This window comes from Bos taurus, chromosome 7, assembly GCF_002263795.3.
Source record: "Bos taurus isolate L1 Dominette 01449 registration number 42190680 breed Hereford chromosome 7, ARS-UCD2.0, whole genome shotgun sequence".
In the NCBI taxonomy this organism is placed as follows: domain Eukaryota; kingdom Metazoa; phylum Chordata; class Mammalia; order Artiodactyla; family Bovidae; genus Bos; species Bos taurus.
In genome coordinates, this window is record NC_037334.1 from 100,022,868 (window position 1) to 100,039,194 (window position 16,327).

Here is a 16,327-nt window from a genome sequence, read left to right on the forward strand (position 1 = left end):
TTCCAGTGAGTCAACTCTTCGAACGAGGTGGCCAAAGTACTGGAGTTTCAGCTTTAGCATCATTCCTTCCAAAGAAGGTTCCAAATAGGAAAAGGAGCACATCAAGGCTGTATATTGTCACCCTGCTTATTTAACTTATATGCAGAGTACATCATGAGAAACGCTGAACTGGAAGAAACACAAGCTGGAATCAAGATTGCCAGGAGAAATATCAGTAACCTCAGATATGCAGATGACACCACCCTTATGGCAGAAAGTGAAGAGGAACTCAAAAGCCTCTTGATGAAAGTGAAAGTGGAGAGTGAAAAAGTTGGCTTAAAGCTCAACATTCAGAAAACTAAGATCATGGCATCCGGTCACATCACTTCATGGGAAATAGATGGGGAAACAGTGGAAACAATGTCAGACTTTATTTTTGGGGGCTCCAAAATCACTGCAGATGGTGACTGCAGCCATGAAATTAAAAGACGCTTACTCCTTGGGAGAAAAGTTATGACCAACCTAGATAGCATATTCAAAAGCAGAGACATTACTTTGCCAACAAAGGTTCGTCTAGTCAAGACTATGGTTTTACCTGTGGTCATGTATGGATGTGAGAGTTGGACTGTGAAGAAGGCTGAGTGCTGAAGAATTGATGCTTTTGAACTGTGGTGTTGGAGAAGACTCTTGAGAGTCCCTTGGACTGCAAGGAGATCCAACCAGTCCATTCTGAAGGAGATCAGCCATGGGATTTCTTTGGAAGGAATGATACTGAAGCTGAAACTCCAGCACTCTGGCCACCTCGTTCGAAGAGTTGACTCATGGGAAAAGACTCTGATGCTGGGAGGGATTGGGGGCAGGAGGAGAAGGGGACGACAGAGGATGAGATGGCTGGATGGCATCATTGACTCGACAGACGTGAGTTTGAGTGAACTCCGGGAGTTGGTGATGGACAGGGACGCCTGGCGTGCTGTGATTCATGGGGTCGCAAAGAGTCGGACACAACTGAGTAACTGAACTGAACTGAACTTCCAAAGAAATCCCAGGGCTGATCTCCTTCAGAATGGACTGGTTGGATCTCCTTGCAGTCCAAGGGACTCTCAAGAGTCTTCTCCAACACCACAGTTCAAAAGCATCAATTTTTCTGTGCTCATCTTTCTTCACCGTCCAACTCTCACATCTATACATGACTACTGGGAAAACCATAGCTTTGACTAGACAGACCTTTGTTAACAAAGTAATGTCTCTGCTTTTGAATATGCTATCTAGGTTGGTCATAACTTTCTTTCCAAGGAGTAAGCGTCTTTTAATTTCATGGCTGCAATCACCATCTGCAGTGATTTTGGAGCCCCCAAAATTAAGTCAGCCACTGTTTCCACAGTTTCCCCATCTATTTCCCATGAAGTGATGTGACTGGATGCCATGATCTTAGTTTTCTGAATGTTGAGCTTTAAGCCAACTTTTTCACTCTCCACTTTCACTTTCATCAAGAGGCTTTTGAGTTCCTCTTCACTTTCTGCCATAAGGGTGGTGTCATCTGCATATCTGAGGTTATTGATATTTCTCCCGGCAATCTTGATTTCAGCTTTTGCTTCCTCCAGCCCAGCATTTCTCATGAAGTACTCTGGATAGAAGTTAAATAAGCAGGGTGAGAATATACAGCCTTGACGTACTCCTTTTCCTATTTGGAACCAGTCTGTTGTTCCATGTCCAGTTCTAACTGTTGCTTTCTGACCTGTATACAGGTTTCTCAAGAGGCAGGTCAGGTGGTCTGGTATTCCCATCACTTTCAGAATTTTCCACAGTTTATTGTGATCCACACAGAAAAGGCTTTGGCATAGTCAATAAAGCAGAAATAGATGTTTTGCCACCTAGGGACCTGATTTTGATAAAACAAGTTTTCTTGGTGAAGAGTTCTACCTTCTTTGCATCTGGGTTCTTCAGATGATTGTTTTGGGCTAGGTCCTCAGCTTTCTCTGACTTCAGAAGAATGCATCTGTCTGATGGACTCCCAGGGAGTCCTTTTCTTTATCATTCATAATACTTTTCAACGGCCTGTCAATTAGACATTCAGTCCCAGTGTCATTTAACCGACCATTTCCCCTGTACCTCTTACTGGAGTTAGTATGTTATCTGCATTCTCCAGGTAGCCAGGAGGTCCACATCAACTACTTCATCTTCTTAAAAAATACGTATTTATTTATTTAGCTGTGCTGGGCCTTAATTGTCGCATGTGGGATCTTAGTTGCAGCATGTGGGATCTAGTTTTCTGACCAGGAATTGAACCCAGGCCTCCTGCATTGGGAAGGAGTTGTCTTCTTAGACACTGAACCACCAGTGAAGACCCCAGGTACTTCTTTTTTAAAATTTTTATTTATTTTTATTTTTTGGCCATGCCACGAGACATACAGGATTTTAGTTCTCCAATCAGGGATCAATCTCACACCCCCTAAAGTGGGAGGGCAGAGTAGTAACCAGTGGACCATCAGGGAAGTTCCATATCAATTACTTCTAATGAAGTGTTGTTTATCCCTTAGCTCACATCTATGGCCTCCTAGGGAGTTCCCTATGACCAAACAACAAAGGGAAAATTCTGGTCTGGTTCTCAGATGGGTCAGCTTACCAGTTTGATGTAAGCTGCAAACAGATATCTGCTGCAGGTCCACCCAGTCTAGGTACAGTTCTACAGGTCAGTGGTGAGAGAAGACCCTCCCAGTGAGCAGCGTTGGGGGTAGTATCACTGGTCATTCATTTTGCTGAATTGGGACCTAGACCATTGGAAGACAGAAGGAAGGAAGACTGGAGTATTATATGCTGAAGGATTTGGGATAAGGTACAAGGCCTGTGGATTATTGTATGTCTCACATTAATGTCTGATAGACATAAAGCCTCTGTGACAGAAGAGAATTTCAGCGGGAAAGTGGACAAGATGGCCTGCCAGTCAGCTTATTTCTCAGCCAGCACAATGTTTGTGGGCTGATGGATAGATTGTCCATTAGGGCTGAGAGGGAGCTATGCATGAACCCAGCAGTGTGAGTTCCCTCTCACTCTGGCTGTTAGCTATTGTGACCACACTGAATGGATAGACTGTCAATGGTAACAACCAGAGCTCTTGGTTTGAACAATCTGACCCTCAATTTGAACAACTTGGAGGCACGTTGACATTAGACCCTTTCAACCTCGGAGGAGGCAGCGATTTAATCTTACTAGCACTGACATAATTTTGGATGTGGGTTTGCTTTCCCACATGCAGTACTTGGCCAACCTTACCATCCAGGCTCTTACAAAATACCAAATTCATCAGAATGAGAACATACAAATTTCCTCCTGTGAACAAGACAATTTTATGGCAAATCTACTTGTCTCATTATACACCTTATCACCACAAAGGGTCAAACTAATATGATGAGGGGACTACCTCTTAACTGTTAAGTGAAATGAAAGCTCAGAGCCTCAATACCATGCATGTTTTGTCTACTGTCCTTTGCAATGTGCCTTATCTGTTAAACTAATTGCCTATATAAAGTGCTGGGTCCATCATGTCTGTAATATCAGTTCCATAAGCAATATAAAGGTACCATTGGCTCTCTTCCCATTACCCTTGTGAATCCACTTGGGAAACTGTGTTTCATGTACTCACAATTCAGACTCTTTTATAAATTTTGATTTTTATTGGGGAAATGTTTCTTTCGGGGAACACAGTAAAGATCTCAGTGAATCGGAAGCTAAAATTAACACCTTATGAAATTGGGCTGTTCATGCTAATGAGCCAGAGGTGCTGATGCTGGCAGGGTATCTACACTGATCATGACAGAGAGTCAGAGTGCATGCTGTTTGATGGGGAAGGACAAGGGCATGTCTGGGACCAGGAAGATTCCCTGGGCATATCTTGGTGTTTCAAGGCCCAGAAATAAACCTGAGAGGGATATGAGAGTTGGACTATAAAGAAAGCTGAGCACAGAAGAATTGATGCTTTGAACTGTGATGTTGGAGAAGACTCTTGAGAGTCCCTTGGACTGCAAGGAGATCCAACCAGTCCATTCTAAAGGAGACCAGTCCTGGGTGTTCATTGGAAAGACTGATGCTGAAGCTGAAACTCCAATACTTTGGCCACCTGATGCGAAGAGTTGACTCATTGGAAAAGACCCTGATGCTGGGAAAGAAGGAGGAGAAGGGGACAACAGAGGATGAGATGGCTGGATGGCATCACCGACACAGTGGACATAGGTTTGGGTGGACTCCGGGAGTTGGTGATGGACAGGGAGGCCTGGCGTGCTGTGGTTCATGGGGTCGCAAAGAGTTGGACACGACTGAGTGACTGAACTGAACTGAACTGGATAATTGCAGCCATTTAGGTCCGCCACCCATTGTCGGACACAACTGAAGTGACTTAGCACAGAACACAGGTCTGCCACAGACAAGTCAGCCAAGTGCTAGACTCCTTGAAGGCTGGGTCACCCCTTTGGGCAAGAAACCTACACGAGCTGCATGAAGGAGCTCTAAGGAAGGAGCTGATGAATACCAGTTATGACTTGGAACTGTTTACACATGATAGAACTACAGCTGCAAAACATCTCCCCATACAACTCTTCTGTAAAGCTTACAGCCAGCTGGCAGTTTGGAGAACTGCATGCCGCTTGGGGGCTTTTCTAGCATATGTTTCACCTGTGGGAGCTAGCTGAGAATTCATGTGTGCAACTCAGAAGTTCAGGGAATTTATGACTCATAAAGGAACACTCAATGGGAGACAGGATCTGATGGGTAATTGCTTCTTCTTTACATTCCTTGAATCCTGAGATCCTTACCATAAATTTCCCCAGATAGTCCAAGTGGGATTACATACTCAGTATTCACAGAAGTCAATTTGAAAACATATCTTTTATATAGGCTTTTATTTTCTCCTTTATTGTTACACTTTCCCCACTTCTTAGCCCATTCAATATGCTGCTGCTGCTGCTAAGTCGTTTCAGTCGTGTCCGACTCTGTGCGACTCCATAGATGGCAGCCCACCAGGGTCCTCTGTCCATGGGATTCTCCAGGCAAGAATACTGGTGTGGGTGGCTATTCCCTTCTCCAGGAGCATCTTCCTGACCCAGGGATAGAACCCGAGTCTCCTGAATTGTAGGCAGATTCTTTATCATCTGAGCCACTAGGAAACCAAATATAATAGACTAGGTGGCTATAATAGAATAGAAACCAAATATAATAAACAACAAGCATTTGTTCCTCATGGTTCTAGAGACTGGGAAGACTAGATTCAAATCACTAGCAGACTGGTGTTGCGGTAAGGGCCTGCTTCCTGGTTCAAAGACAGACATCTCCTTGCTGTGTCCTCATATGAAGCTGAGGTGGAGAGCTCCCCAGTGTTCCCTCTATCAGGGCACTAATCTCTTTCATGAGTAAGCCACCCTCCTGACCTAATCACCTCCCAGAGATCCTCCAAATACTGTGACACTGGGAACTGAGTTTCAACATAGGAATTTTGGAGGGATACAAATACTGAGTCTATGGTACCCTGGTTCCACACTTCTGCTTCTTGGGAGAGTTTGTCCATTTGACTATTTGTACTAAAATCCCTTTGAGCTATGTTTTTAAAAGAATCTAGGCTGAGACAGTAAACATCTGCCTACAATGCAGGAGCCCCAGGTTCCATCCCTGGCTTGGGAAGATCCCCTGGAGGAGGAAATGGCAACCCACTCCAGTACTATTGCCTGGAAAATCCCATGGATGGAAGAGTGTGGTAGGCTACAGTCCATGGGGTCACAAAGAGTCACTTTCTTTCTTTCTGTACTGTGAATATGACATACATGTGCACATTTTTCTATAAATAGAGTCCTTAATTTTATTTTCTCCACGTGTCCATATATCTGTTTTACAAAGCATCAGAATAGATAAGATCTTTAAAGGTGGCTCAGATGGTAAAACGTCTGCCTGCAATGCGGGAGACCAGGGTTTGATCCCTGGGTTGGGAAGATCCCCTGGAGAAGGAAATGGCAACCCACTACAGTATTCTTGCCTGGAAAATCCTATGGATGGAGCCTGGTAGGCTACAGTCCATGGGATCTCGAAGAGTCGGACACAACTGAGTGACTTCACTAAATGGGTGGAGATTAAAGAAGACAAGAAAAATCCTACTGAAACACATTTTAGATAAGGACATAAAAAAGGAAGCCCACAAAGAGAGAAGGCATGGTCATTTGCCGAGAGGTAATACTAGAAGGCTCACATTCCGCATCTTGGAAAGACTAGGCACATGGGATTTTGAAATTCTGGAATTACCCCAAAATCAATCTTAAAATTCATGATAATTTGGAAACATGTACTGAAGTGAGAGGAATAAATCACTATAAAAATTTATTACTTGGAAGTAAGTACAAGATGCTTTCTTTCATGTGCCATTCTTTCAAGCTGGAAACAAAGTAAATATTGAAACAGAGACATTTGGAAGTGGAGGCTTTTGTGTGGTGGATACTTTCAAAAGGTCTGTGGCTACTTGGTCTTGGTAGTAAGTGCTTGTTTTAAGATGAATTTAAGCTTTATTTCGGTTCGTCTAGTCAAGGCTATGGTTTTTCCTGTGGTCATGAACGGATGTGAGAGTTGGACCATGAAGAAAGCTGAGCGCCGAAGAATTGATGCTTTTGAACTGTGGTGTTGGAGAAGACTCTTGAGAATCCCTTGGACTGCAAGGAGATCCAACAAGTCCATTCTGAAGGAGATCAGCCCAGGGATTTCTTTGGAAGTTTAGTTCAGTTCAGTCACTCAGTCGTGTCCAACTCTTTTCGACCCCATGAATCACAGCACGCCAGGCCTCCCTGTCCATCACCAACTCCTGGAGTTCACTCAGACTCATGTCCATCGAGTCAGTGATGCCATTTCTTTGGAAGGAATGATGCTAAAGCTGAAACTCCAGTACTTTGGCCACCTCATGCGAAGAGTTGACTCATTGGAAAAGACTCTGATGCTGGGAGGGATTGGGGGCAGGAGGAGAAGGGGACGACAGAGGATGAGATGGCTGGATGGCATCACTGACTCGATGGATGTGAGTCTGAGTGAACTCTGGGAGTTGGTGATGGACAGGGAGGCCTAGTGTGCTGCGATTCATTGGGTCGCAAAGAGTCGGACACGACTGAGTGACTGATCTGACCTGATCTGATAAGCTTTATTTAAACTTGTAATTCAACAATGATTCTGGGGAAATACGGTCAGGAGCTGAGGTGGAAACTATGTAATTTCCATGAGCAGGGACTGTTGACTGTTGCAGTTTATTAGGGTAATAGTTTCTCAAACTGGCTAGATTACAAACAAAAACAAACAAAATCCACAGCTAGATTCTGTTCTTTGGATCATCTGTGTTAATGGCTATGGCTTGTCTTGATTTGACCACCTGATTACAAATCACACTCAAAGTCGCCTGTGTCCTCTCCTGGCCCCCGCTATGTTCCCCTAACTCTCTGGGCACTCTAGGAATAGAATCCTTGCTACTAAAGGATATGATTATTTATTTTCATGTTTGTTTCTTTTATTTAAATTTTGATAACCACGAGGAAAGGTATTCCTCATGTTTCATGGAGTGCCTAGTAGGGAGTATTACTTTATAATTGTTGAATAAATGTAACTATTTTATAAGATAAATTCTTTTTAGATAATACTTGCATATTTTATATAATACTTACAAAGACAGACATATTAACAGAGTTTATAAACTCACATAAGAAAATATGCCATCAGGGTCTGTAGAATTAAATAGAATTACCCCATAAATTATATGCCTATGTATTGATAAAGAAAAGTAGGACTGAGAACCAGGAATACAGATGATTATTCTCATAACTCACAAGAACACTAACAATTATAAGGATGTCCATAGAAAAGCAGAAAGTATACCTACTTTTCTTTTGCTAAGCCTACATTTGACCTTTGAGAGCTCAGCAAATAGGGTCTTTCTAAAAGCCCGTATTTTAAAAAAGAAAACTCTTGACTTATTAGGAGAGTCTTCAGAAACGTTTCTTCATATATGCACATGGTAAATATCACACACTGAATCCTGCACCTCCCCTGTGATTCTTCTGTACCTGAGAGACAAATGATCTATTTGGACACAATGACCTTATGCCCAATCGTGGAGATCAACGTGCGTGGAAGCCGAAGCGGAACAGCTCTGGTGGAAGTGCTCTTTCCTGGAAACATCTGCTGCCAGCGGAGTGTTTACATTTTGGCAGCCCCGGCAGATGGACTCTCAGGCAGCCCATCTGTGCGCGGATGGAGGCTGGAGCGACGGAAGCTGAGCAGGACAGATAGCAGAGAGACCGCTTACTGAAACACGCTGAGTGGTTCTAGAAAACGCAAATTAGCACCTCATTTATAGGCTTTTTCTCTTCCTGTGCTATTAATGTTTTAAAGCTAACTTATTTGTGTGTTGTCTGGAATGAGTCATAAAGTTTAGGTTTGGGACTGCTCTTCGGAATGTAGTCATGGTATGATTACTGTTATAAAAAGAGAAAAGCTGTTAGTAAAATTTAATATAAAGAGTGTAGAGAATAAATATATGTTTAAAATATTTTCCTATTTGAAAATATTCTTCAAAACTACTTTACCCTATGGGAAAAGAAAAAAACACTGAGTAAAGGAAGCATCAACCTTTCTAACCGAAGCTCTTATCTGTTCTCTCTGTACTGGTATTTATATTCAGAAGTGTTAACCAAAATGGTGTTCTGAAGAACATAATTTCATAATTTAATAGGATTTTTATACAAATTATGTATGACTTTTAAACAACAGAAATTTCTTCCTTTATTGCAAGATTTCGCCGATCTTTTCCTATGTTAATATATTTTCTGAATCTGCAAGGAAGAGACATACAGAGTTGTCATCCACCGAGCAAATTTTTGTTGTGCGAGTCCTGGACCAGTGTTTGCTTCTGTTTACTTGAGAAATTCCACGTTGGAATCAGAAATCAGAAATCTGGAAGCAAAAATATTTTTAACAGAGAGACATTTATGTTAGCATTTCATAATTTGTTGACTGAGATTTCAGAAATTCAGCACCCACATGACTGAAGTCTATCTTTTAGGAACAGACTGAACAATGCTGATATTCTTCCATCTGAGATATTTTTATTTTTTGCTTTTATGGGCTCGTGCATGATGAAGCCAGTATATAGGGGAAATCATTAAACTGCTCCTTAATTTGGAGACTAGGTTACTTCCATTCTCAGGAAAAGAAGGAAACTAATAAAAAAAAATCAATATAAAATGGATGAACCTAGTCATTTGCAGAATTTCAACCTCAAGATATTTATGTAAATATTTAGTGCTAAACTGTTAATGGAGAGGAAATACTCACTCAATCAAAATGTTTGTATAGAAATCTCATAATTAGACTTTAAATGCAGTGCCATATATTTTGTGATACATAAAGTCAGATTCTAACATAAGACTAATCCAGCTTCCATGAAAAAATATAGGAAGCAAGAATTAACAGTATTTATGGAGAACCATACAGGAGACACTGCCCTGGAAGGTGCAGCTCTGTCATTAGAGATGATCATTCCTTTTTCACTTCTTAGACTGCTCCCAAGTCTAAATTATGACGCTGCCTGTATGACCCTGCCTACAGTCCATGAAGAGTCGGACGTGACTGAGTGACTGAACTGAACTGACAGACGTATCTCAGCTTTTAATCTATGCTCACTAAGTAACGACTTAACTTGCAAACTAAGTTTCCAAGGGAACTTCTTGCCAGTTATTGGCAAGTATTGCCATCAGTATTGGCATCAAAACCTGATGGTTAAGAAAGTGTACACTGAAGTCAGACAGACCACTTGAATTCAAATCCTTGTTTTCTCATTTCTGGGCTTCGTGACCTTTAGCGAATCACATAATCTCACATCTATAAAAATGGGATATTGCAGCTCACATCTCATGGGCACATGTTGAGGTCTGATTATATCCAAAGAATAAACAGGGATTGCCCACTGTATATGGATCTTTGAAGGAAAAAAATTACACAAATACAAACAAGATTGATATTCACCAACCCTTGTTCATGGTTCACTGTTGGTCTCCAGCACATATTTTAAAATTACAGAAGGTAAAAAGTGACCTCATGAAACTAAAGTTAATAATTTCTGGAGAAAATAATGCAGTCAGAAAACAGACTAGTCAGTTCTAGAAAGCGATGAAAGCTTTAAAAATGTGGTTTTTAGGATCATCCTTTGGAAGTTGAGATGCAAACAAGAGCAAGTGGGTGTAATAGTGTTTGCAATCACAAGTCACAGGGCAGCCATAAGAACGCGTAAGGAGCCACTGGCTTCTTCAGCCATGAAGCTGGAGTGACTCACTGACAGTAGTCACTGGGAATACAAATTGGATATAAATGACTGTAGCTTATGTAACACTCTATTCCCTCAACTACAAACACAATGCACCACACACACACAAAACCTGTTCATGATTCCCGGATGTCCATGAGAGTGTTGATATTGTCCATATTGCTCTGTATACACTTTAAAGAAATGACTGGCTAAATTGCAAATAGCTGGGGCTAATGGGGAGGGAAAACAGGAACCCTATGTAGAGCTTGTTAAAGCTGGTATCACCCACCTTATGTTGATGTGCAAAGCGGAACAGACCTTGTAGATATAAGAGATAAGAGAAACATGAAAAAAAATGGGGTTTAATTTATTTTACAGTTTTACAAATGATAAAACAATAACACCTGATTGCTATACATAAACAAAAGGGAAACAGTGTTGAACAGAATGAACTGGACAGAATAAACCTCATCTTTCAATTCCACAGATGATATAAGAAACACTCAGTAGCAATTATTCTATGCAGCAATACTACCTCTGTAAACTCTTTTTTTTTCCCCCTGCTATATACATTTGTAACTCTTGTGCTTTTGCATACACAAAGAAACAGTAATTATTAAAAGGTGCTACTTAAATGCAGAGACAATGGTTCTGGAGCCACAATCTGAAAACTGCAATTCAAATACATTGCCAGCTTGAAGACTTTTTTTTTTTTTTAATTTTTTTAAAGATTTGGGATATACTAGACCCTCATTGTAACTCTAGGTATGAACAACATATAATTTAGTTACAAAGTAGATCCCTTTAAAGCAGGTTAGCAACTGAAGTTTCAAAAGAACTTCTTTATTCTAAAGAGGTCTTATCTCCAGAGTGCTTCACAGCATAAACCCTGAAGACATGAGCGTAACACAAATCTAGTGTGTGTATATTACAGACTCAGTGTGTATACACACAGACACACATATATAACATTGTATATATGTATCACACATGTCTATTTGTACTATGTAGATATATCTATAGCACATATATAATAAAATATCTATTTCTAGGTGGGCTTTATTTGGATTTTCTTTCATCAGATAGGAACGATAACCCTCTCTCACTCAACTTGCCAAACATTGGTATATTGATCATGTCTGATGGGGAAACTCTCAAACTGGTAGAGGTCACAACTAACTACACATAACTCTTCCTATACCCCTTCCACAATTATGGATACTCCCAACAATAACCACAGAAAACAACTCTTTTATGAACCAAACACCCCACTGTGTGTATTATGACTAACGGGCTCAATCAGAAATAAATTACTTTGTTCACCCTCTTCCTGCATAGTAGCTTAACAACTAGTTGGTATGTACACTACCTACAGCATTATTTAAATAAATTGCTTCTGTAAGCATATATGTAGAAATTCCCATTAGCAACTGATATACATTTCATATGAGATACAATACATAAACACATTTGAATGCCCAGCACCTTCTTTCAGACAGAAAAACTTTCAGTCTCATTTCATCAGTCCTGTGGGCTCAATCATCAGATCTGCCCAGAAAAATCTGTTACTGATTTATTATTTTTTATTCCAGCAACTTAATATTAAGTATAGAACAGGCTGGGTAATAATGATGAAAATGTTTCCATGGCCTCTTCATGTCAACAGCACAGTAACAACCATGTTCTCGAAGGGACAGGAGTGTTTCACACTCAGCTGCCTGAGTATTGCCAGGTACAGGTTTAAATCATGAAAAGGAAATAAAATATTAAAGCTGTGAACATAGTCTCAGAAGAAAAAAAAACAAACGCAAATATTTCAAGTATGTACTTATAATTTGATTTCATTGTGATCGCTTTTGCCCCCTGATTGGTTAGATCTGAATTCTTTTTCTTATTCTTGCTGTCAGCCTTCAGTAATCTGCCTGCCCCACCCCTGTAAGAAGGCCATAGTGGATGGTGAAGGGGGAGGGGAGATGGAAAGCGCTACAATAGGGAATGGATCGGTCTTGTACAGTTTGTCTTCTTTGAACACTAAACGCCTTTAATTAAATTCATTCTTGAGTATTGAAAGTTCCCTGAGATGAACAAAAGTAGTCTCAGTCGATACTGAAGCCCTTTTTAGATGCTGAGAATTTTCAGAACTGGGCAACATATTTAGAGAACATAAAGCGTAGGGTAACAAAGCAATGTGAAGCTAAAAAGGCACTACTCAATGCATTTATGAGATGAACATCAATGCACGGAACAGCGAATGTCTGGGATGCTTTTGCTGTGGCCTTAAAATTGTCTAAACACATTTGTTGAAAGCGCAGACAAAATAGCAAGGTACCTTGATGCTGCTTTTTACCTTCAATGAGTTCTGAGATGTATCTTATCTATAAGAATTGACTTGTGATTTCAAAATGCTTATTGAATTTAAATTAAAGACTACTCAAACAGCTTGTCTGCAAGTCCAAATTAAGTAATCGCCTACTTTTGATTGGTTGGGTAAATCAGACTTTTAAAGTTTACATTCAAAATATAGACCTAATCCTTTAAAAACTTCCCAATAATAAGAGGTTCAGTGATAAAAGTACATCATATTCTATCCATTTTTGGCTATGTATTTCTTTTCTGGATTCTATTTTGTTTTATTTGAGACACATAAGTTTTCAGAAAATATAATCTTCTATACCCCAAGGTTCTATCGTATTTCTAAAAAGAAAACCACATATTATTAATATATTGAGAACTGTATTACTATGAATATCCTTTTTTCTTGATAACATATATATATATATATATATATATATATATATATATGTATATTCTTTATGCTATTTATTCTTTTTCAGGCCTTCTTCGCCAAGAAACAAAACATATATATTCCTCATGCTATTTCTTCTTTTCGCAGATTGCCTTCCCTAAGAAACAAGAAGTAATCTATGTTGTTTCAGGCCAAGAGTAGAAGTGGGAACGAAGCACTTCTGCTTTCTAAAGAAACAGTTTACCGTCAGAATTACCTACCAGCGTAGTAATTACCAGAAATTGGCCTGTTGGTCAATTCTGTTATATGTTAAAATTTTCAAAAATCACTTTATTAATAATTTCATGTGCTTCTCTGGAAACACATTAATGTGATAATGTGAATAAATTTAACTATAGAAAAAATATTGGTCAATTTAATTAATCTGAAGTTCAAAATACTGACATACAGTCTCATTGTTAAACCTCTTAAAATTATCTCTGTGATGAAAACAGCACTCTATTAATCATATTATTTCTGCACTAAGAAATTTTAACAGTCATCTACAGAGCAAGTCAGTGTTTCTATCTGAATTAACAAGCGGGATATCAAAGAACTGGAAGTCACATTTCAGCCCTACCAGTCAAACATTTACTCTAACGGGCAAATGCTTCCAGAAAATCATTATGAAATGTAAAAGCTGTGGAATCTTCCTTCAAACAAAAATGAAGGTTGAGTTTGGAAAATTTAAAATACCTAGAGACAATTTTCACATTAGTAGCCTCGTAATATACTAATATGTTATTTTCATGAAAGGAGACTGGTTTCTCGTGTAGACACATCAGTATAATCTTTGGTACCAAAAGTAATTTTTTTTTTCCTGCTAATTTTACCATCTCAGATGACACAGAGTTTGTCTTTCTTTTAGAGTGGCTCGAGATTACTGAGTGAAACAGTTTAGCTGGTACCTTCTACACCACTGGGAAAAAATTGGGAGGTTTACAGTTGTGCAAAATAAAACTTTTTTTACAAAGTTATTGTGTGATAACTGCTTAAAAAATACAAGAACTTTAAAAACGATCACTTAAAGGTCAATTATCTCATTCATATTTATCTCAGAAAGGATTTCAAAGCACCCCGATACCCAAAAAAAAAGAGACTCCAGAAGGCAAACAAGAACAGAAACAAAACATAAAGTTTATCATGATCAGACTCAGAGTCCTGACTGAAGGCATTTACTTGAGTTGTTTAACCTTACAGATTTCACTGCTCAAACTGTTTCCATCTTGATTTCTGCTGACAGGACAGTTCAGTTTCCCCAAGGGCTGAGTTGTGTTCCTGGGTTCCTCTTCTCATGTGCTTGGCGTTGCAGTGGCAACCCAACAGTGATGAACATTTTTGCTTCGTTAACTAATGACGAGTGCATTGTTGGATCTTGTAAACACTACTGATTATACATTCAAACTGTGTTCTGAGTGGAAGTGGCACTTACTAGGACCCTTGAAGTCAAAATACTTAATTTTTAGAGCACTTTGCAGGTATTTCATCAGCTGGTAGTAGATTTCTCATGAATGTCCTTTAATCACCTTTCAGGTAAGTGGTGGATGCTGCAACCCAGTCTTGTATTGGATCCTGTTTTTCAAATCTTAGGAAGCATCTTCAGAAAAGAAGTGCATATCAGTCTGCTTGTATGTTTCAGGTGTGCTTTATTGCTTTATGCACTTTCCTGTTGTCAATTTCAGAGCTCCTCTATTATGTAGCACATTTAATGTTTTGAATTCTAACGGCATCCTATGAGGACTTGCATTGGAAAAGTACCTATATTTTAAGTCATCATAGTAATGATATTTGACAGCTTTCCCATTCAAATCCTTAGGGAATGGCCAGAATCCATACAGGTGAATCTCATCACAGAATCTCGTGGCAAGTGTATACATGAGTAGACCTGTGCTGGGTCTTTTGATGGGAACTTTGTTTGTCAGCCAGTAACTGGGAAGAAAAAACATACACACAAGAGAAGAATTTAGAGAAGCATTCAATATAACCTATAGCAAGCATACTATGTATAAAGTAAATGAAATGTGAAAAGTAACTGTATAAGTGACATTAAAAAATTGCTGAAGGAATAATATATTGCTCATGCATTTAGAAAATTGAATGCATTTATTTTATCTTTCTTATCCTTTATTTTCTTGCTTATTTTGAGGTCACATGAATAGCCAAGAGACCAAGAAGGTGAGTAAATATTACTGTGGAATCTTATATTAAAAAGAACTAGAAGAAAACATTTATAGAACCTGCAGAGTAGAATCTTTTCAGAAAGGGCTAAATATAACTGCAAAAGGCACAGTAATTGGGCAGTGATTAAGCAATTTTCTCAGAAAAAGAGGACTTGAAACTATGCCTACAAGTTTCCAAAATCTTTCACATTTCAATTAAAAATCCAAACATAAACGCTTTGCCTGTACTGCCAGGGTCCAGCCCCGGCTGATCCAGGGAGTTCAAAGCAGGGACGGCGTCGGTGAGGATCAGGATACAATAGCTTCAATTAGATATTAATTAGAGATGTAAAGAGTAATAGAATGAGGATAGCTCAGCAGGAAAATTCAGTGGAGAAAAGAGGCTGAGTAGCTTGGTTTACACGGGAGACCAATAAAACTTTAAGACAAGAAGCTTGCACCACTTACGTAGGCCGCAGGCGTCCTTCCATTCTCCCGAAGGAGAGGAGACACTGAGGCCTCCCCGGTCGGATCTTAGAAGCCCAGGCATAATTAGTAAGCATGGTGGGTTCTGCGCTCCAGATGGAGACTCAGCCAGAGTTTGAGAGAGAGAGTGACATGGGGAGACCAGTCTTTCGAGAAACTGATGCCAATTCTTTATTTTCCAGTCTGTTTTTATACACTGAGATGTTATACAAAAGTCACGCGGGGACAGCAGTCCTGACTTTTATTAAAGTCAGGTGTTTCATACAAATGTGCACAGAGGTCTGAGGGGTATTACATCATCTTCTGGCCAGGGGGCCTGCTGACAATTTATGACCCTCTCCTTGTGACAGTGGTCAGTCAACCAGGACACTTATTTCTCCAGGGGTGATTATTCTTAAAACAGACGCCACACAAATAAAGTTACATTCCTATAGGGTGAGGGTGTAGTGGGTTTTAGTTAAGGAAAGAATTTACTTAGCCTAAGGTCTAATGTGATTAATATCAAAGGTTAATACTTATTTCTTCTATATATTCATTAATGTGTGTAAGGGCAGGGGATGTGGAGACTTAGCAACAAACATTGGCTCAACAAATGAAAAACCCTTC

General features: G+C 39.7%; 1 protein-coding gene across 1 annotated transcript in view; it reads right to left on the reverse strand.

The window, feature by feature from the left end:
* Nucleotides 1-14,248: 14,248 nt before the first annotated feature.
* ST8SIA4 (ST8 alpha-N-acetyl-neuraminide alpha-2,8-sialyltransferase 4) overlaps nt 14,249-16,327 on the reverse strand; it is a 99,724-nt gene continuing 97,645 nt past the window's right edge. Inside the window, 1 exon segment of the mRNA NM_001001163.1 lies at nt 14,249-15,005. Within this exon segment, the coding sequence (NP_001001163.1) occupies nt 14,723-15,005 (283 nt within the window). The 3' untranslated portion in view covers nt 14,249-14,722.